This window comes from Heliangelus exortis, chromosome 2 (genome assembly GCF_036169615.1).
Source record: "Heliangelus exortis chromosome 2, bHelExo1.hap1, whole genome shotgun sequence".
In the NCBI taxonomy this organism is placed as follows: Eukaryota; Metazoa; Chordata; class Aves; order Apodiformes; family Trochilidae; genus Heliangelus; species Heliangelus exortis.
The window spans coordinates 85953622-85977143 of NC_092423.1; the positions used below are offsets into that span (position 1 = coordinate 85953622).

The following is a 23522-nucleotide window of genomic DNA, read 5'->3' on the forward strand; positions in this document are numbered from 1 at the left end:
TTAAAATATGTAGAAAACCCTATGTAAAACCTAATAAAACTTGGAAGGCCATGCACAATTTTGATATACCAGCTACACTTTTGGAAGACTTCTTTCCTCCATCCTTTCTTTCACATATATCTTAATGTTTGCTTTACTGGATATGATTTCTGAAAAAAAAATACAGTTGAGATTAGATTTAAGTTATAATTAATGATGAATGTGTCAAAGTATTATGATGTTGTTTATCACACTGCTTGCAATGTAATTTCATGCAATAAGACCAAGACTCACTATGTGACAGTTATTTAGCATTTAAGTCTTCTTAAGAGTCTCTGCAGAGTATCCTGAATGTTAACTATGGGAAGATTATTTTGTACAAAAGCAGCTCGAGGCAAAATGTAGTGACAACTTGCTACAGCCCAGCAAAAGCTCTTAAATCTTATGTCATCTACAAGCTGAAATATAATAATTAAATAATCTAGATATGTCTTAAAACTAATGAGAAATCCAAAGGATAAAATTAAAAATTGACATTAATAGGGCAGCTTAACCATATGAGGAAAAAAACCAGTCTTTTTTCTTTCTGACAGAATTTCTGAGGAGATATATTCCTTTTAAATATGTACATACACACAAAAGATTGAAACCTAAGATGCTGGGGGGAAAACAAAAGCAATAACTTTTGGTGCTGTACACAGACAGCTCAGCTTATTTTAAGGTGAGTCTGAGCTGTTCTGGTATGGCTTGGGCTTTTTTTCTCTTTGTAGCCACCAAATTGACTTTATTTTCACCTCAGACTTAGTTGTAAAGAATTTTCTACTGTCAGAGGGTCCCCACTGAGTATTCTTTTGTATGGCTGTGAATCCTGTTGTTGGTCTTAGACCTTCTTTGGTGATGAAAGTCCAAGTTTGCCCTGAAGAGCTGTTAAGTGGCCTCAGATCTGAAAGGAAAATTAAAGTTCTACTTGTGTCTCCTGTGATGATTAAACAAAAATAACTGATTGCTATCATACCATCTATTAAAATTCTGGTGTTCAAACTCACTGGAGCCATTTCAAAGGCTCCTTTGAGAAAAAGAGAATATATTATTGAAGTGGGTGGAAGAGTTTTGAGAGGTACAACATCTGATATTGGCACATCCATCATCACGAAAAGCTTTGAAAATTTTAACCTGAAAAAAAGAATCAGCATTCACACCTCGAGTCCTGTTCTGGGCCCCTCAGTTCAGGAAGGATATCGAGGTCCTGGAGCAGGTCCAAAGGAGGGCAACTGGGCTGGTGAAGGGACTCGAGCACAGATCCTATGAGGAGAGGCTGAGGGAGCTGGGGGTGTTCAGCCTGGAGAAGAGGAGGCTCAGAGGAGACCTCATCACTCTCTACAACTCCCTGAAAGGAGGGGGTAGCCAGGGGGGGGTTGGTCTCTTTTCCCAGGCAACCCTCAGCAAGACAAGAGGGCACGGTCTCAAGTTGTGCCGGGGGAGGTTTAGGTTGGACATTAGAAAGAATTTCTTTACTGAAAGGGTGATCAGACACTGGAATGGGCTGCCCAGTGAAGCAGTGGACTCTCAGTCCCTGGAGATATTTAAAAAGAGACTGGATGTGGCACTCAGTGCCATGGTCTGGTAACTGCAGTTGTCGTGGATCAAGGGTTGGACTTGATGATCTCTGAGGTCCCTTCCAAACCAGCCAATTCTATGATTCTATAATTTTTTACCACCTTCTGTCACCATAATAACAAATGGAAATGTTGAAGATAATATTGATTATCCATAGAGATGGTTAATGATTAGCTAGACAGACTGGTAAATTTTGACTCTTAGAAAGCACTTGGTCCCAGGCCTGGAGAGTCTGGCTTCTAATTTAAAGGTCAGCCCCAGAGCTTTTGAATAGTTCTAAGGACAACCCAGCTAGAAGCAGCAAGCTCTACAGGCAAATTTATCAAGGACTGTCACCAGAATTTGTGACTCCTTCTCCATCACCTCCTCCTTATGCTAGCAGGTAGATGTCACCAAGTAGAGAGTTGTTTCTGCTTATAGCAGCCATCCCTGCAGAGGGAGATGGTGTCCAAGTGGTTTTCTGGAGAGGCTGGCAGGGACACACACTGCCAGCTCCCACCACTGGACAGCCCTATGGAGTACTGGTGCCCATGCAAGTTCTCTGTTCTTTAGCCCTGGCCTCAATTGCTGCCAAGCAATCTGCTATGTTGCCTTTGCTTGTACTTTTTCAGAAAGTTAGACGGTATTATTTTTGATAGGAAAAAACCCCTAATGTTTTCATTAAATTTTAAGAGAGCCATCTTGACTGCCTTCTCTGCTTTCAGGCAAATAATGTCACACTTGGTTCAGCTTATGGCCAAGCTAAATCCCTGCAAACCATCCACTGATATGGAGAAACATTACTTGAGTCCTTTCAAAATATTTTCCTATATACCTCTAAGATACACCACCTCGATGTTTATCCTTATTTGAGTAAACTGGATACTTTCCAAATAATTGTTACAAGCATCTGCTCAGAAACATATTCAGCCATTCAACTCAGCCAGCTTACCTTGTACCACTCTGCACAGCTCAGTGCTGCTCACTGCAGCTAACAGGTTATAAATTAATATCTTGTGTTCTAACATAGATGTTCCCATAAAGAGATGATAATGAAATATAACCAATATACATTAAACTGAATGCAACTGGAAGTTTATTATCTTCGTTTGCATGCTTTCCTCACTCACTATGTGGAACTCAATATTACTGCAACTCTGACTGACCTTTTTATAGTGGCCACATAGAGAAGATAAAAACAAATCTCCAGCTTTATGAAGGTAAGCTGGAGCTTAAAAAGAAAAGAGTTGTGGTTCTTTTCCCATGTTGATATATTATGGATTCTGTTTTCAGATGCTGGGAACAGCTACTATTCTGCCAACTAATGTCAATATTGGATTTCTGAATTTAACACAGGCTGGGGAAATAAAATCAGCATTCGCCATCAAAAACTGTATTAAATGGCAAAGATAGTTATCATAAATTCAAACAAATAAAATGTCATGGAATTTGAAAAGGAAAGATGATCCAGACCTCTCAAATCCAGATAATTTTTCTTTAATTATAGGCTATTACTTCTTTGTGAAGACAAAGTAGACTAACAGGTTGCATACTGAATAAAGAACTTAAAGTTATCAATGTTATGTACATCTAAGACACAAAGCTATACAGAGAGATTGTCTAAAATGTGGATTTCATCTGGAAGAGGATAAGAATTCCCTGAAGAAAGTAGAAAACGAGAAAGTATTTAGTCTCAGAGTTTCTGAAAAGCACAATTAACATCACTATGTAACATACGAGGATTACTTTAAAGTATCAAGTGACTATTTGAAGGCAATATAAAAAAAGATAAATAAAAACCATTAATACTGCCATTCCGACTATGCTGTATAAAGCCTCTTCTGGTAAGCAGAACTATGTACCATTTGAAAGGCATGAGACCAAATAACATGGTTTTGCTGAGCAGTTTGGGCCAGAAGAAACAACAATGGGTCACCACAGAGCACTTCTTAATTTCTGAGGGGCAAAATAAATAGCCCATTATTTTCTAGATCACTTGTTCTCTTTTGTTTTTTATAAAGGATCAATCCTCCCTGAGCAAGAAAGTGTAGGTGCAGTTCTAGAGAACTGGAATACATATACTTGCTCTAAGCAAACAAAGCAAGCTAGCACATCTTAGCTGCTCTACATCCTGGGGTGCGTTGCAGGAACCGAACGTCGTCGAGAGCTGGAGCTCAGTACCGGAACCAGAGACAGGAGCTATTGGTGATCTTGATTAGCAGAGAGGACTAACTGCGACCAGCCTTGCTCCGATCCTGCTCAGGAATGAGCTGCCTGGCTACACCCAGCCTCACCTTTTATTGGCCCTAGGTCTTGGGCATGCTCAGTGGGGCCAGCCCTAACTGGGCACAGGTGAGACTGAGCACCGGCCTGGCGCATTACCCAGCAGGTCCTGGCACCTGTTTCCTACAGGGTGTTTTGATACAGACTGATAAGACTTAAACTAAATAAGTGACAAGAATTTGCTCCCTCTTAGAGACACCAGGTCCTCACTCAGTGTCTGGACGACTTGGTGCTTCTCTGGGAAAGCATCTGCTGTGTTTAGTTAATTTTTGGCTTAGGAAAAAAACCCCAGCACATATACATCTCTCTTCTTGAATAAATACAAAATAACTACATTTTCCCAGGTACAGATAATTTTTAGTTAAGGATTTATCATAGAATCATAGAATGGCTTAGGTTGGAAGAGACTTTGGAGAACACCTATTCCAATCTCCTCTCATCTCGACAAGGATGCTCAGAGCCTCAAGTAGCATTGTTAGGAACAGTCTCTGTAACCTAACTAAAGATGAGCTCCACGAAAGAAATTTTAATCTGTGAGGCCAGTTTGGAAGCTGAACCAGCAAAGCGCCTCATTTACACACAATATAGAATAGAAAAAGTCATGTTTACTTCCAATAGAGCCAAAATCTCATTCTTCAACAATGAACACATTGTGGCACAAGAAGGTTAGAGATAAACTAAACTGAATATAGTGTAATTATATATAATTGTAATTGTACTGGTAATTATTTTTCTTAATTTGAGTCTTTATCGAATTGCTGAGAAAATATTTATAATGTAATTGTTATGCACACTGGCACAGTTTGATTCACACTGCAAATACAGAGCATTCTCTGAAGCTTTTCTTAAGAGTCAAGTATAATCAGGGGACTGAAAAACAAAACCAGAAATACAATGGAGTTAAAACAGAATAATGAGGCAACAATTCATTGGGATAATCTTACAAGGAAGATCATAAAAATGTAATTTAGAAGGAAGGCTTGCAAATCTGTCACTAGTTTTTAGTCTGAATGTCAACTTTTTCTACCAGTGCAGGATTTCTGCAAACAGGATTATTACTGATACATCTCATATATGCCAAGGTCTTATTCTCTCAGGATGCTGCTATAAGGCAATGCTAAAAGGGAAAAGTCAAACTTTGAACTTTTCAGTTATAAAGAAGTTCTCATTTTAAATGGTAATCAAATTGCCAGGATGAAAAGGATTCAAAGTTCCATCACTTTGTTTACTACATTTTCCCTGCAATCAGGGAAGTAACTGAAATAAAAGTATTGTTGGAAATAGAAGAACTTGTTGGAAAGAACACTGTCTTCTCAGATGTGCCCAGAGACTGCTAGGAGACTCATCAGGGACCTGCACTTCCAAAACTAAGGTATATACATCATTGAACAAATAGAGAAAACAAAAATAGACACCATGCCTCATCAAATTTTAGTTGCCTGAGGTTGAAGAATCAAGTTTATCTTTGAGTGGAAGATGCTACCTAAAAATCTGTTGTTAACCCAGAGAGTGCTGACTCACACTAGGAACACCCAAAGAAACAAACACCCCATAGTTCTAAAATAATACTGCTAACTGTAATTTTTTCTCCCTTTTAGGATTATGATTTATTCAGAGGTTTATTATAAAGATTACCTTAATTTTACTGTGCAGGTTAGATTTATGTCATGTAAAGACTGTCCAAAAAGTCTGATTTATTTTATTTTTGTTTTCCTGCAAACAAAAACAGATGCAAAAAACCATTTTCCTGTACGGAAATAAAAGAAACAGTCCCATCTTACCTTTTTTTTCTTTTTTCCTGCAGATCTGTAAAGCATATAGTAATTGTATCACCATGGGATGTCAAATCACTGTGGTATATGAAGCACAAAATTGTCTATTGCAATTGATAACACTATGTTCCAGTACAAATGAAGTTACTGTACTTTGTTTTAAATTTAAGAGCTAAATTTCATCCCTACAATAAGGCTATTCCCTAGAAATTAAACTTTGAATTCTGATTTTGGCTTCAGGAGAAATGGGCAGGAAGCAGAAAGCAGTGTCATTTTTAGTGGAGCATCAGGCAAAGTTGCCTGACACCTTAATGATGCCTAGACCTTGTAAGGCAAGTTTTCTAAAGAGAGGCAAACTGATTTCCCAGACGTAGCTGTTGGCCCAATAAATTTTGTTACTGCAAGGTACAAGCCTATCTTTGACTACTACAACTCCCATGTTCTTGGGGTCCCAAGAGCAAGAATGTGGCCATATACTTCCAGTTGCAGCACCATGCACAGCCTGGATTACAGAAAAAGCCTCTACACTCCTGCTTGTGAAACGAAAACATCTTAGTTCAGTATTTGTATTTTGGCCTCTTCCCTAAATTATAACTTTGGACTGGAGATCTTGTCATGTATTTAGGTTTTCAATGGAAATGTTATCACTCACCCTCTGATGCTGCAGACTGCTCAGTCTGTTTGCCAGGTCACTGCCTGAGACACTGCTTGGCCAGCCAGAATTCAAATGTGAGATAGGGCTCAGACACAGGACCACACTGTGGTCTCCCTGGCTTATTCATGCAGAATCAACAAATTAATCTGTCATGAGACACGGGGTGCCACAGCTCTTTTACTCTGGCTATTAGATAAAGGATTAGTTTTCCAATAGGATTGAAGGAAGAGGGTTTTTAAATTAGCAGAAAAAAATGTCATGTGATATGCTGCATCCATTCCTATGGCTTAGGTAGTGTTTGGTCAGTAATTCCAGGAAAAAAACTTCCTAGTGGCATACACTCCTTGTTTGTGTCTACAGTTTTCCTTTCTTGGCGGGTCATATGCAGCTTGAAAATGTGTTGACAATGTAATTTGTGGACATAAATGTAGCCAGCGAATACTACTCCATCCTCCACCCCCTTTAGGGCAGCCACAGAAGAGCAAATTTGACAGATTTGGCAAATACTTTCATACTTTTTCAGTACACCACTAGAGATTTCAAAGTGTTTGAATGAAACCCACATGGCATTTAATGATGGCTGGGCTTTCCTTATTAATTTTTTTGTGCACCTGAGGTAAAAAGTTTCAGAATTCTTAAATTAGTGGATTATGAATCTTTAACTTAGGAAAGCAGTCCAGATAAGAAAAGTTTACTTAAATAAGAGGTTCTGCTGGAAATTCTTATGATCATATAAACTTTTAGCATTCCTGCAGCCATTTAAATAGCTGAAGGTAGATCTGCTTGGCTGTTAAAACTGCTTCATTAACTACAAAATGATCTTCTCAAGATTCACATTCCCCCTTTAGCTCATAATTTAAATAAACCAGGCTAGGATAAGAAATCTTCCTTTATCTTTGACTCACAGTTCTGATAGCCAAGCATTTATGTTCATCAGACAGGAAGGGAGATTAAATGAGAACTTATTCAGTTCTCTCTGCATGTGGGAAATATGTGTTAATTTACATTTTCTTTGACATGGAGAACAGAAATAAAACCTGTTCACTATCCTTAAACTGTGGTTAAACTCTAAGTTTGATTCATCGTATAGTACGAGTTCCTGAGAATTTCATGTCGTTAATCTTAAAAGGTAGCACATCCACTATGGTGTGCATACTAATACACTAAGAACTTGGTGACATTGTCAATAGCATGTAAATCTTGAGAAATTTTTGGAGAACACAGTACAAATATAGCTACATTCTTATACATATTTCATATAAAGGAAGACTGTAGGTTCACACTGGGGACATTAATCTTCATATACTTGATTCCACGACAGAAGACTTCACAGAAAATATCTAGGATGCCTGCTACAACCTGGCACACTAACAAATTAGAAGACCATTCTCCTTTGACAAGACAAGCATGGCACAGTGATTTGAATTTTTTATACAACGTGTACAGACTGAAATGTCTTGGCTGGAGTTGAAGTTTTACATCAGTTCCACTAATAATGTCCACCTGTGCTCTGATGTGAACTTACATCAGCAACAGTTGTAAGATTAGAAACAAGAACATGAAGGTGCTCAACCTTCTCGGAGATGCAACCATTTTATAAAGATAAAACTGGCTTCATTATATCTATTATTTAAAACATGTTGCAGGCCAAGTTCCTTATCAATTCCTGGTAAGCCACACTACAGCATTTGGTTCTTAATAAAGTTTAAAATTGCATCCAGTACCTCTGTGTGTAAAACTCATTGTCAATCTACCACCCAGTAAGAGAGAACAGAAGAGTTACAGCTTTATGAAGCTGCTACATCTAGAATTTAAAATTAGACTTGGGCAAGATTTATAGGGAGGAATTTTTGCATAGTTATGGGTCTACTGGTATATCAACTATAGTTTCTTTATTATATGTGTCCTCACACATACAAATGTAAAAAATCCAAAACTTCAGAAAACTTGAGCTTAAGTTCACGGTCCTGCTTCTTTTAGTTTAGTTTAGTTTATTTAATTCTCATATTCACTAAATGCAAAGACTGTAATTCTTATGAACAATCAGAAAGACAGTTTTCCTGTTCCATACCCAATTCTGTAGTAATCTGACTAGGAAAATCAACTAGAAATGTCTAGATAGGGAATCAAAGAGAATTCATGTATTTTTAAAATCAATTTAAGTGATTAAAAGATTAAACCTGGCACATAGAATGTAATCAAAGATCTCCTGTTGAGTCCAGCAGGAGATGAATCGGGCCAACAGGCCTTTATCAGCAGTTCTTTTACTGCACCCCCAAAGAGCTTATATTGTTCTCATTTGCTACATCTCATTTTAAAAAGACTGCAAATGCTCTTCCATGGCTTCCAGCACAACAGAGTACAACCTCCCTGGGGATACATGTGCTCTGCTAGCAAAGGGTCATAATAAAGCAAATACAAAAAATCAATATTTTAAATCTTGAAACTTATGGTGACAGGGAAGTGATAAAAATACTTTGACCTTACAAATGCTGCAGCAGCTTCAGTATGAAGTTAATAGTAAATATTGAACATTTTGATGCTAACTGTAAAAATGTAAGTATTTTCATAATTATTTTCATACATAAGTGGAGCTCAAATATTCAGATCACCAGACCCAAAATATTTATGTCTCACTGCATTACTGTTGCCTTCTATGTTATGCTGGCAGTCAGATCAGCATAAAATCTATTTCTTTGGAATAAAGAACAGTCTCACGTGCAAACACCTGATTTCTGTCACAAACGGATATGAGTTGACCAGTACTAGAACCAAGTAGTCTAGAAAAAGATTAGCAAATGATTAGCACTGAAAGATGATTAGAGGCAATTTAATGTCCACATGTCACTGTTCCACAGTAAAGGGATGCAAATAAAAAATGCATACACATGCCTTGTTCAATTTGAGAAAAGCTCATGCAGGGTACATTTTAACTTCTGTTTTTCTAGAGAAACACAATATCTCACATTGACTCTGGCCCTTTATTTTCATACAGTCCTTCTAAACTAACCCATCACGATGAAATACAGTAAAAATGCAGATGCAGAACAAACAATACCTAAGCATAACATGGTATGAACAGCATCATTAGCTCTGATGAGGACATCAAAGCAGCTGCCTTTATTTGCATACAGACAACAGAAAAAAATTTTAAAAATCCTTTTTAGGAGGGGTTAACTGAGTTACTGTCACTTAGCATTAATATATTGTTTTGCCCCCCAAAACAGACCATGCTAAATCTGTCACTGACAAAAGCGGCGAGTCACTTTTCTCACTTAATCTGATCATATATTAGTGTGGCTAATTTAGGAGCAATCACACCACCTCTAATTTAGGTGAAATTGAGTGATAAGAAGAATTAATACTAGCCACTTTTCAGCAGTTGATGTTATGAATAAAATCCATGTAATCTGTATTACTGAACTTATTTGCATCCGCCATAAAAAATAAATTAAAAAGGGGCTACTTCAAAGCACTACCTGAAAATAAATGCAAAATATATGCCATAAAGTACGAAATAGGAGATACAATCCTTTCAGCAGTACTTTCCCTGCTGTAGCTTTAAAACTTATCATAAAATTCACCAAAAATAAAGCTTTATAATCATTTGACACAGTTATTAAGCCACAGCAGATGTTATTTGATAATATAAATTACTAGATATGTAAAAAGTAGATTATAATAATGCTAGAGAATCCCTCTGAAATTTTAATTGAACACAAACAGACTGAAATGTGACAGCCAAGCATTTAATCAAATCTGAGTGTTTCCTGCTTTGGAATCCATTGCTACTGTGTGAAAGTCAAGAAAGATCTGAAAACCTTTTTTCCTCAAGAGCATCAATATTTTTTGTTCCGAATTAAATCTGTTTGAGAACCCTGTAGACATTTCTCTCATGGGTTCCCAAGAGCACAACTGCCAGATGCACTCCTGCATTTATTTGACTAATAAGAAGATGAAAACCAAAACCTGTGCTTGTACTTGTAATCTTCAAATATTAGCCTGGGTGATATAATCTAAGCATTTAAAGTACTCTATGTATCATTTGTTCTCCACTAGGAAGCCAGTGACCACTAAACTTCTTTTAAAACTAGATCTCTGTAGCTTAGCTATAAATAAAGTATAATATTACATCAAATGAGAAGTCACACAATCTGTCATTAAATTTAGATGGTTTTGTGGGTCTTCTGCTCTTAACAGACAAACCTGTATGAGCAGCTTGGTCTCTTGTATTCTGACTTCATTTAGACTGCAAAAAACATATCCTTCTCAAATAATCAGACTTGATGTAAGGGCAAGAATAACTCTGGTCAAGAATTCCTTTCAAAACATGTTTTAGAAGCCTGATTCTGAGTGGAAGGAAGCCACTGACCAGAGAGGGCTGGGTGGGTGATACTTGGTGTCATCCCTCCACACTTTATCCTCTACATATAAAAAAAATTAACTTTTTTATTTAGTCAGCACAAACAACTTGGGTTTGTGCAAACTCGGCCCAGGGCATGGAGCCACCTAGCAAAGCTTGATGGGATTTTACAATGCAACAAGTTTCAATAAGAAAATGACACAACTGTTGAAATCACAATGGTACAAAATGCAAAGGCTTGTGCAGTTGGAGAATGTCCATACTCCCAGGGTTTGTATCTCTGGAGACACCCACAGCTTGCTTGGCACAGCCAGCCTTACAAAGGCACTGGCTCACCATCAGCCCTAGCAAATGGACTGGGATGGCATTCATGGCCCCGGTTTCTTTGCTCTACCTGGCAACAAAGAGGGCCATAAGAGGGACTCAGCTCTCATTTCTTGTTGGAAATTAGATTTCATCTTCACAGCCATGTGCAGGCAAGCCTGGCAGCCCTAACTCCACACAGAGACCTGAGTGTCTTGGTCTGCAGTGCAGTCCACTTGCAGAGGGCCCAGGCAGCATGACAGCAGTAGGATCTTGCAGTTTGGATTAATTAACTCCCCAAAACAGAAAGACTTTCACAAATCACAGCTTGAAAAGGCTGCTTTGAGTCCACTGCAGCACAACCCATGCAGAAGACATGCCAGAAGCTGTGGTACATGCCAATGGGAATGGTCCTGACCCAAAACTCATGACAGCTTTCAATGAGACACCACTACCCATTTGCAGACTGGAGACACGTAAAGAGACTGAGACACTGAGCTGTATTTCTAGAATTTCCCTGCCTGCTGTCAATGGCTTATGAAGAAAAGCAGCCTCAACCAAGAGAGCTCCCCACATGTGGGTGGATAAGCTCCAGATGCAGACTCTCCTCTTCCTGCATGGAGCTGTCACCCTTGCAGAAGCAAACTTGCATCACCAGACCTGGGGCTCAGGGCTGCCACCCTTACAAACATGTTATTTTAATTTTTCCTCTGATCACATTATTTCATGCTTTAAAAAATTCCTAAATGGAAAAAACAAACCACTTGTCATGGTCCTTTCCCTGCCCTGATGACCTTCTTACCACTCTTCCTCTGCTTGGACAGCAGAGCTACATTAGCACAAAGAAGGAGCTGTGAACCCACAGCCCCCAGCCCCTTTCCCCCGGCCCCAGTCAGAAAAAGCTCTTAATTGCTTTTCTAGGAAAGGAGCAAAGATTTGAGAATGATTCATCCCTTCTTGGGTGGTTCTGGAGAGGCATGGGGGTCCAGGCCTGCACGTGGAACATGCTCCTGCCCAGGATGGGTGCTTTTTACACATCTGAGGCTAAACTCTGTAAAATGAGATTAAACTCACAGCAAAGGAGCAAATAAAGTTTCAAAAGCCAACTCAGAACAATTTAAGCATTACTGTGGAAATATTTAAACACACATGCCAGGGGATTCATAACATATAAAAAGATTAAAATCATAATAAATATCTAAATTGACACTCTGGCACGAGTTACAGCTCTTCAGTATGTCTGCCTTAGCTCATGCTTTTGTCTTTATAACTTCAGGAGTCAAATGAAGACTATTGAACTCATTATGTACTATACCATGGAGTATTTACAGCAATTCCTGTTTCTAAGATCTGCCTGAGGTAAAAAGAGAGAGCAAAAGCTTTAATTCCTGCACTTTGAAGTAAATCAATCCCTTAACATTGTCTGAACAGGATTTGTATGTAGTAAATGGCACCTGGGTCAAAAAAACAGCCTTTTACATGGTATATGCTATCCAGATATTTTAAGTACACAATACAAATGAAGAAAAAAAAAATGTTATTTCTATGCTAAACAAGTTACCACTGTTTTTACTCGTATATCAAACAAGTTAATCAATCACAAATGTAAAATACACAAGGTATAACAAAAATTGTAGAATAAATTTATCACTAGAAAACAAATACTGTAAAATCCCAATAGCTGGTACCAGATATTCACAAGGCCTCTCAAAGAAGACTTAGGAAAATGGTTTAATTCTAAATTTGAGTACAAGAACTCCCTAGGCTGTAACTATGTCATGACAATTTGCTAGGCACAGTGACAGCAAAGATACATTCTGGATCAAGCAGAAACTTACTGCATTTGATCAGTGGTAAAAATCAAGTCCTGGCACATAGCAGAATTGTCTTTGTTCTTGCCATCATCTCTAAACAGTTCATATCTTAAGGACAATGTATTTTACAATGAGCCCCAAATTTCTTTTATTTAAAAATCCTTATTGCACTGGAGCTCTCGAGTGATTTATAGGTTTCTTTTACAAGTCAGTAACTTGGTGCCAGTCACATAATGGTATGGAGCTGCTTAACAACAGATTGATGCTTGATATGATTTACATGAGCTTCTGTGTACGAAGCCCACAACTCCGCAAGGTATATGATTACTCATGGCCTTCTTTGGCAATGTAAGAAGAAGAAAGAAAGAAGAAACATGCTTAGTTTAGTTCAGCCTACTTTCTGTGCTGACAGAAACATGGAATAATGCTAAGGAGACAATCTCCAGAAGAACAACAGCTTTTTGACAAGGGTTTCTCAGGCTGCTCCCTATCCACCACTGAGCTTCAGGATCTTGCCTCCAGCTCTTGCAATAGGTCTCATCCCTGCCTTTCTGTTTTCATAGCATCAAAGAACCATTAAGGTCGGAAAAGACCTCTAAGATGAAGTCCAACCATCAACACCAACACAGTGATGCCAACTAAACCATGTCCTCAAGTGCCACATCTATACTTTTTTTGAACACCTCCAGGGATGGTGCATGCTCAAACTCAGCATGCAGAAGAGGATCCCAACAATGTGACTGTACACATACCTGCGTAGGGATGCAGAGAGTTGTCCAGGTGATCTCCAACATAGTTCTCCCTCATACTACATGGGCCTGCCCTAATCAACTACATTTCCTGCAGAACTTGAAGGATAGAACCTTTTATCTGCAGGTCATATATATGAACCATGATATATCACCTCAAAAATAAAAAGCTGCAGCATCAAGTAGAAAGAAACATGCTTTGGTTAAGTTCAATTCACCATAGATTACAAAAGTGGGTGCTGCTTTGGGGCTGTCAAATCATTCAAGCAGCAGAGGCAAGAGAGCCTAAAACTTGTCAGGAGCAATGTCACGATACCTGGATTTCCAAAGCCTTTGGAAATGCATTTGGAAATGAAAAACACACAAAAGCTAATGCAATAGATATTTCACACTGGTAGACTAAGATGCAGATATCCAATTTGCAGATAACACAACAGCTTCTTTTCCCTTAGTCATAATTTCCAGGGTGATCAGATTCTGAATAGCACTCCCAGATACAAAAGAAAAATAGGGCAGATGATGAATATTTTATCTCTGAACGCTTGCTACACATAATAATATTATTTTATTATCTCATGCTGTGCAGAAAAAAACCTGGGAAATGAGGCTAGATTTGTGAATGATAATAATAATTTGTCAAGCTGTTTGATACAAAGATGAAAATACAATAAACATGATTTTAAAAGTTGAGATAGGAAGACTGTCTACTGCCATTGAATAGGAAAACGTGGAACTGATTTAAGGTTATTAAAGTAACGCAAGAGTCTACAACAGAATAATTTATAGAGCAAGAACTAAATAAAGTACAAGAAACACTAGAAAAACTGTACCCATTATGACAAAAGCTAACCATTTTGACAGACCCGGAAAGGAAAGATGAATAAAACACTCTCATCACACACCTCCTCTTAAGTTTCACCTTGACTCAGAAAAAAAAAACATTTCCTTAGTACACTGCACTTGATCATGTGTGTGTGGGGAATACCTTCTGCTAAGGATATTCAGATACACACCTTCTAATCAGCTTTTCCAATGATACTTTTAGAGTTCAAGTTTCTTTTTGAATGACCATATGAAATTACATGCTTCAGTGTATTTAATGCCAATGTTAATCCAGCACTGTAAACAAGATCTTTAAAAAAGGGCTTAAAGAAACAAGCCTTTTGAAATCACAAATGCATGCCTAAAGAGGGAATGCAGATGGAGCTCAGTGTAGGTGCACAGTATCAAGCACAGAAGCACAGAGGCTGAAAAGGGTCCCTGGGGATCTCCAGTCTCACCTCCTGCCAAAAGCACATCCTGTTGGAGCAGGTTTCTCAGGACCTTTTCACATTGGGCCAAGCAGCCAAAAATGGAGGCTGCTTACTGCAATTTGGCAGGGATAAGGCCTGGCTAGAGTTGCTGTTTACCTGAGAAATAATGACCCAGGTGTCTAAATCACTAGCAAAGAAATGGCAATGTGGCGCATGGCAGTTACGGTAATCATATTAGATTTGTCCACTCTGGCCTAGTATTTTATTTGAAGTAAAGAAGTTTTGCTCCAAACTGCTCTATTGAAACACATGGTTTTAAATATTAGGTTTTCAAATAATAACAAAGGATTAGATGAAGTAAATATTTACCTATATACAGTGATTCAGACTGAGTGACACTGGTGTCTAACAGACACTAGTATCACACGCCTGGGTATCCAGCTGTCAGATTTAATTATTTGAGTTACTTTCCTTCATCCTAATATTAGACATTCTATACCCAGCCTGACTGAGAAATCAAAATTGGACAAATTCCTTTGTTTATAACTGTAGTAGAAGAAGGTTAAAGCAGACCCTTTTGATTAAGTAAAAGAAAAACTTGAAAGCTGTGGGACCCTGAAATACATGCCTGAAAGGTTTGTCATTAGTCAGCCTCTGAAAAGTCCTAAGAAAGATACCAGAGACAGAGCTCCCTTCAAGGTTTCCTCATACATTTCTCCTCTTATTTAAAAAAGTATAAAAGCAAAACTGAGATCTCAAATGCATTTCAGATATTTTTACCTGCTATTCAATCTCAGGAATTGTGTGTCAATTACCTCTAGAAAAACTACTCAGAAATTAGAGCCTGCCCAGGTCAAATTAAAGCTGGTTTTCTTCTTGGCTCGCAGGTGATGTAGGAACACCCTGGGATCCCTTGATTTTTATGCCCTTTCATCCTGACTTCTAGTGAGTGCTGCACTTCAAAGCCTTTTTTTTTTTTTTTTTTTGGTTTGAAAAAGAGAAAGGTCAGAACACCAATGTTTCCCTCTTGTTTTTATTTCTAAATTAAAGATTAACTGGACATTCACCATACCAATTTCCATTTTGGAAATAATGCATGGCTTCATACAGCAAGAGAGACAGGCTAATGTAGCCAGCCTCTGCATTTAACAGTCTAGAACCAAAATCCCACAGCAACATTCAGAGCACACATCTAAGACGTGTGCACAGATGAGGCACTGTTTCACATTACTGCATGTACAGTGAAAGGTAAGAATTTACACGATGGGAGATGGAGGACTTTGTGCTGCTGAATCAATAAACAAATACAAGGCATGAATGGCTTGGCTTTTATGTTTTCCCCTTTTCACCTCTAGCCTCTCCCAAGAATTATAATTTAATATTAAATGCTGTTCTCAGGCTTTACTTTGTGCAGATGTATTGGATGTTAGACAGGAAGAAATACCCTTTACAGAATTTATTTTAAGTTGTTGGCAGAGAGATGAAGCATTGCTTATAGTGGGGTTTCAGAGTAATAAGGGACTCGGGAAACTAATCCACTGCCCAGCATTTCCTTATGTGGGAATGCTCAAACTCTTGTAGGTGTCCTCAATTTTCTGTAAGAGAGCTTCACAGCTTCTCCAGAACCTCAATCAGGGAATAAGAGCACTACTGATATTTCTCCTAAGTAATTTATCTAACTGGACATGTTACTCTGATAAAGCTTCTCTTGTGAGTAAACCCTGACACCTTTCCAGTGAAATACATGGACCTTATTTCCCAGTTTCACTGAGAGTCACTATGCTGTGTCAAACTTGGCCTGCCTGCTCCAGCTGCAGAGTTTCAAAAACAAATCAAGGTTCCACCAAGGTACAATATATAAATTTAAAAAGCATAGACTGACCTTTATGTCACTGAATGAAGCCTTGCATTTTTACCACTTGTGACAAACTAGATCAGGGAAGGAAAGCAGATATTTCAGATGCTCTTTAGACAGGAAAAAGGAATATTAAGAAGAAAACAGAGTTAGATGTGAAATACCTATCCAGCTGCATCAAGAAGTACAGGTGTTATAGCCTACTGCATGCATTCAACCCTAAGACAGTAGCCTGATGGAAAAAGTATCAGCAAAAAAACCTGTTTTGTTAAAACTAATCCTTACCTTTCTGCTATAGATTTCCTGGGAAAATAAAAATCCTCTCCTGCAAGGTAGGCAGCTGCAGTTCCACCTCCAAAATAGGTCTTCCTCAAGAGGGGGGCAATCCGGTTATTTACCAATAATGCTCCTAAACCAGTTGGGAATCCAAAGATTTTGTAGAATGAGATGGAGATAAAGTCAGCTTGGTGAACTCTCAAGTCTAAAGGAGAACTGCTCACGTAGGAAGCTGCATCTAGTAGAACAAACCACTTCCCTGGTATTTTGATGGGACAGAGTTTTCCAGATTTTATGTCCTGTATCCATGAAAGGGGATATTTGGTACCAGAAAAATTGCTCTGAGCTGGGTAACAGAAAAGATGTGGTGTTGTGCAGTTTTGTTCTTCAGCTGATAACCTGTTTTTTTCTGATAAGAAGATTTCCTTTGGTTTTATTGGAACAGATGAGACATTCAATGAGGCAGTTATTCCCCTCATACCCACCACAGATGTGTGGCTGTCTGTTAGGTAACAAAATCGACTGCTGGGTTGCTTTGTGCCTTCAGGTATCCAAGGGAATGCTTCTGCTACCAGTTTAAGTGCAGCTGTGCATCCAGATGTGAAAATGACGGTGTAATCTGAAGCAGTAGTGTGAAAGTGTTGCAATATTCTGAAAAATTGAAACATAAGCACAAGTTATTTTCTCATTTTTCTATTTTATTGTTGTGTAATGTATTTTGATTTTCCTCACAAGTGCTACGACTCTTGACACCTGATATGAATACAAGTAGATAGGTTTTGCCAAATAACATGAACTTTAACAAGTGTAAACCAAATAATTTTGCCCACAAGAGACCCCACTGCTGCAGGGAGTGTTGCTGGGTTTTTAAGGATAAAAGTCAATTTTGCCTGGATCTGAATTAAAGTGGCCAGTCTGGTCCCTCTGTGGGATCAGAATCAAGTTTACATATGATTAAAGTTACACTGTCCTTGAGAGAGCTTTTATTCGCAAACTATTGAGGATTTGTTTATAAAGTATTGAGAGACAGAATATCTTTCAGTTAAAAAACAATAATCTGCTTAAGTACTGGGCATCCCAATTAAGGGTCACAAGATTCAGAAGGAAAAAATTAACATGCAGCTTTGCTCCTTGCTCATATTATTAACAACAGAAACAGAAGACAGCAACATGTGCTTAATATGTGCCCTGTACACAAAATAAGGCTGTAATCTCAGTAGTCTGCCTGAGCCAGAAGCAACCTAATGTCTCCCAATGTGCCAGACTATGAAACCTTAAGCAAGGCTATCTCTTGAGACATGTTTATACTACACACTCCTTGATGCCTAGACAGCACTTTATTGGTTCTAAACTACCTTTTGAGAATACCATTTAACGTATCCTTTGGTACCCATGCTTGCTTGTGCCTCTGTTACAGCTTTGCAGTGTGCAATATCAATCTCTGAATTCAGAGCCTGAGGAACACCTTCAATTCAGCCACGTTTCTTACCTTTTTCACCTGATGCACTTTTTCTGAATTAAGTTTTATAAAACTCTGATTAATACTAACAGAAAATGTAACAACCAGCTAAGAGACACCAGCTTCACATCATGGAACAAAGCAAACAAAATTGAACCAGAGCATAAAGGTTGCTGCTGCTCAGCAGTGGTCTCTGGTTTTCAAGGAAGGTAAAATGTAACAGGGCTTCTCAGTGCATCTCTCCTGTGGCAGAGGGTTTCTTCGAGCAACACATCAATGCTCTCCAAGCAGCTGGCACTCTGATCCCTGTGATTCCACAGGGAAGGTAAAGACAAGCATTTCAAGACTCTGTGGACTCTGGTTCCCAATACAGAGCATTAAAAGTTTTCATTTATATAGCAGGAGATTCCCTTACTAGAACAGGCAGAAACTGAAGACAAACTTGCATTTAAATGTAAGTTGTACAAAAGGCTATGTGACAAATCCAAGCTAAAATTTCCTGAACCACAGGACAGCAGAGTGAAATGCCCTAAAATTTATGTGTCCAGTCTGTAATACAAATACTGCAGCCAAAGAGTGATAGAGTTGGATGTGTGGGGTGCAGCAATCAAAGATTAAACACTGGAGAAAAAAAAACAATTGCCATGACTTTGATGGTTAGGACTGAAAAAAAAAACAACTGCCAAGTCCCACTGAGATTATACTATTAATACTTTTCTGAGCTGAAACGAAGTCTTACTGGGCTGGGAAGTACAGGATGCAACAGATGGATTCATAGGCCCAAATGAGACTTGAGTGACTTCAGACCTTCAATTTTTCAAATCTGATGCAATTGTTAGGTATTTTATGTCTTTTGCAAATGAAGAAATAATTTCAGCTTTTATGAAGGACATCAGCAGGTCATGGATTTAAGTTTTGTATGTTCTGAGAAACCATTTGACAGAATTCATTAATATCTTTCAGAAATAAATCTGCCAGAGGATAGTTGCTGCAAGCATTCACAGCTCCTAACATCATTTTTATAGATCTTATTCAGAGAACTAAACTTTGCCATTGGACTTTAGAAACCACGACAGGGATGAAGACGGGATGAAGTCACAGAAGTTTTTATGAAGAGTATTAAACTTACAGCCTGCCTCATTCCTCACCATGACTTCCTCTTTCTGGTCACTGAATGAATCCACTCCCCCTTCACCTGCAGTGAGCACTGCAGCCTTTTCCATCACCTGCATTACAGATTGAAGCCCATGTGTGTGTCCTTTAGGACACCTGATTGAAGGAACCTCAACCCAGGCAGCAGCCTCTGTTGAAATTCAGCTAGCTGTAGGGTTACCACTTAGAGCCATGCCCTGAATTTCAGTCCTTACATCATTCTGCTGGTTTTATCATATTCATATTCCTCATATTCACTTATATACAGAAAAGGTGGAAAGCAGGGCAAGCAAGAATCCTAACTTCTGCTTCAAGGAGAGAGCTGGGCAACGTTAGGCTCTAGTTTCTAGGTGAAAGGAATTGCAGGAAGTGGGTTAGTAAGGATGCCATTTCTTTGGGGTTACACATATAATTTTATATGTGGCTTATTTTTGTATGATGTAGAGTCATTTTGGATAGATCTTGGAATCATTACACTAATACACATACAAATTAAAAAAAGGTTGTGCAATTCTAAAAAAAAAAAAAAATTAAAAACAACAAAGTATTAAACCTTCTGTTTTCACTTCTGTGAGCACTAGAACAAGCTACATATTCAAATGTGTGCACACAGAATACTTTTTGAATGAAGAAGCCGGAACAAATTCTAAATATGCAACATCTCTTCATAAAAGCAAGCAGAGAAGAGCAGAAACAAAAATTATGCTAAACACTCTTACCAAGCCTGCTCCTCTTCAGCTTCCTATGCATTCTCTGGTCTCTGCCCCAGTCAACCTCTGGGTGCCACACAAACCGAGTGGGAGGTGAAAAACAGGTGGGCAAAATGCCAATTTTTTCTCAGGAGCAAAAACCTGCAGCTCTACACAGGAATTGTACTTGCTTAGCAATAGCATATAATTTGACCAAAAGACCCTGTAAATTGACAGTAACTAAGATGCAGGAATTGTGGATGGAGATTTCACAATGGGATGCTGTTGCCCAACTATAAACAGAGTCAGTGTGTAGGTTCATTAAACATTTTACAGCTTTACAAAACAATAAATATTATTTTGGGTTGTTTAAGCTCACAATGACAGTTCTATGTTTAACTTGTTAATGAAAGAAAAATGTTTGTACACAACAATAGTATTTTACCCAGGTTCAGTTTTGAATAATTCAAATTTAGAAACAGTTGAACACTTGTGAAATAAAATCTATGACATAACACAGATGTATTTATCTATTCTGTTTACTAGCAGAAAACTGACTTTCACAAGAAAAAAAAAAAAAAATCAGCTGCTACGGTAAAATTCTCAAGTGTCCAAATTATTAGAAACATTTTTTAAACTTAAGTTCCTAAAACTAGAGAAATGACCAAGTTACAATTCTAATTTATTTCAACAGGAAATAAGGTTTTTTATTAGTCTCAATAGGTACCTACTTGCATTCTGGGTCTCTGAATGCCTCATAAAATCACTGTGATTCCAGGACTTGCAAAAGAGGTATAAGTTTCAAAGCCAGCCTTACATTTTGGTTTTAAGTATTTCTCGAGTTAAAAAAGTAAAACTAATAAATAAAGCAGTATCAACCGAGTTAAGGGAATTTCTTTCTTCAGGTGAGCTGTGAACACCTCAGAATAATTTTTATAAAACGAATACCATGAACTCCTGAACTGGAGCAGCACTGTTATGATAAAATCAGAGTACTCGGGGACAGAAAACAGCAATACAGCTGAACAACTTCTGCAGCCCACAGTACTACGTCCTCTGTCCTGAGAGTAATATTGGGAAGTACTGGCTATTACACATGGAATTCCTAATGCTCCCTTGTCTTTGTGTAAGACATACCCCATTAGAGTGAAATGCAGTTCACCTGTATTACACTTCTGGAAGATTTATAGCCATATATAAGGTCTTTGCTGGCAGCAGGACTAAAGACTTGTGGTAGAAAACTGATAGCTTGATCTACTATAGCTCACAGCTACAAACAGCAGTGGCATTTTATAGTATTACAAATTTCCACTTTTCAAAAGGACTCTTTGGGAGAGAGGACTGAGAGGATAATTGTTTCATTAAACATACTGACAGAGCTGTGCCATCACAGGGAAGACAGCAGAAAAGCTGAGAAACTTGACCCACTACCTTGCTTTCAGGCCAGTTTCACAGTCCTAACCAAAAAACAGGTGACAGATGTTCTCAGTTATCTCCCTACTACTCTAGAAGAACTTTGGAGAGATAAAAAGGGCAATAAGGTTGGGAATTTAATAAGGCTTAAGACTGGGAATTGATTAAGACTTTAAGGTTGGGGAGAAACTTAGGCTTAATGAAGTAGTAATAAAGATAATGAATTATAAACATACACAAATATGTAAATATGGAACCCCCACCCTCAGTTGGTGATTACTCCTGACCAGGAGTCCCGCACTGGACTCAGGAGCAGATGGGAGCGCCCGAATCCAGGGTCCCAGAACAGCCTGGAACAGCCATGCGGGTCCTACCTGAGGAGGCAGCAGCAAGGTGACCTGTCTCACTGAAGGATGCTCTTCTCAGGTGAGCAAACATGATGGGGGAAGCAACAAAAAAAAAAAAAACAAACCCAAAAACCCAAGCACACAAACAGACCCCACCGCAGCCATAGAGGCCCCGGGCGGGGGTCCCTCAGGAGCCATTTCACACTGAGCGCCACGGGCAGGAGCGCTGTGATTGGCCCCTTGGGGTCACCTGACCCGCCCGCCCCTCGGCACCGGCACCGATACCGACACCGGCACCGGCACAGCCTCTCACCGGCTGGTGCGGGTGGTGAGGGCCGATAAAAGATTGGCTGTTGGGATGTCCCGGAACACCTCCGGGCAGTGTGGCCATAGGCAATTTTCCTCCCGATCTGCCAGGTGAGGCAGGAAGCCACACGCCCTTGTCTTAGCACACCACAAACCCACCGTGATGGATCAGCTGCATCTTCTGCCCCTCGTTTCACCTCTCCCAGGCCGAACAGATCACTACAGGAGGAGGGAAATGGTGCAGGGCCCAGAAGCCAGTGCAGGAAGGAGCCAGACCAAAGGTCCCCACCCCGCCACACCTCACTGTGCACACTTGTGTTCTGTGACCCGCTAGCTGGTGTTTAAACCTTTTAAAAAGTTGTCATGAGTTGTGTATTTTCATGACTGCAGTTGAGCCAAAATACCTTGCTACTCTGAATTCCATGCTGATAGGGAAAGCCAGTTAATCTCCAACTGAGCTTGCTGTCTCATTTTATACATTTAATACACACATAATTAATAATGGGCTCTACATTTAAAGATATCTCTAATAAAGTAATGTATTTTGAGCTGGTCATCATATTATCTCACTCATCTACTCCGAGAGCCTCAATTAATAGTTTAATTAGAACTGGACACTCCATATTGCCACTGGCAGCTCTGCAGATGACAGAGGGTACAGATTTGTTCAGCTGTCTCAGGTACAGATTTGTTCAGCTGTGTCAAGCCATGTGAGACGAAATGGATGCCTCCAAAGCTGCTGCCTGGATGCTATTACCTCATGCAGGAAACCCCCTCTTCCTCATCACCACCTCATTTTTTGCTCTCCACTGCAGATCAGCAGCAGTGCTCCCACAAAGGTACAGATGTCCGAACTATATACCTTCCATCATTGCCTCCCAAAATTCTGTTGATTTATATGGCTTTTCTTGCACACTTCTAGTCTTTAAATAGATCTGAAACTTGCTTTGTGTGCTGTTTCTCCACTCTCTTCAAATTTACCATTTTGCAAACACCTGTAAAAAGCTGAACCATAACTTAGAATCATAGAATCGGCTGGGTTGGAAGGGACCTCAGAGATCATCAAGTCCAACCCTTGATTAACTATCGCTGCAGTCACTAGACCATGGCACTGAGTGCCACATCCAGTCTCTTTTTAAATGTCTCCAGGGACAAAGAGTCCACTACCTCCCTGGGCAGCCCGTTCCAATGTCTGATCACCCTTTCCATGAAAAAATTCTTTCTAATGTCCAATCTGAACTTCCCCCGGCACAACTTG

General features: G+C 39.1%; 1 protein-coding gene across 2 annotated transcripts in view; it reads right to left on the bottom strand.

The window, feature by feature from the left end:
- The window catches only part of MOCOS (molybdenum cofactor sulfurase), a 219108-nt gene that overhangs the window by 114576 nt on the left and 81010 nt on the right, over positions 1-23522 (bottom strand). For both annotated transcript variants that reach the window (XM_071736830.1, XM_071736829.1), the window contains exon 4: positions 16908-17549. In XM_071736830.1, the coding sequence (XP_071592931.1) occupies positions 16908-17549 (642 nt within the window). The remainder of the gene's footprint in view (positions 1-16907; positions 17550-23522) is intronic.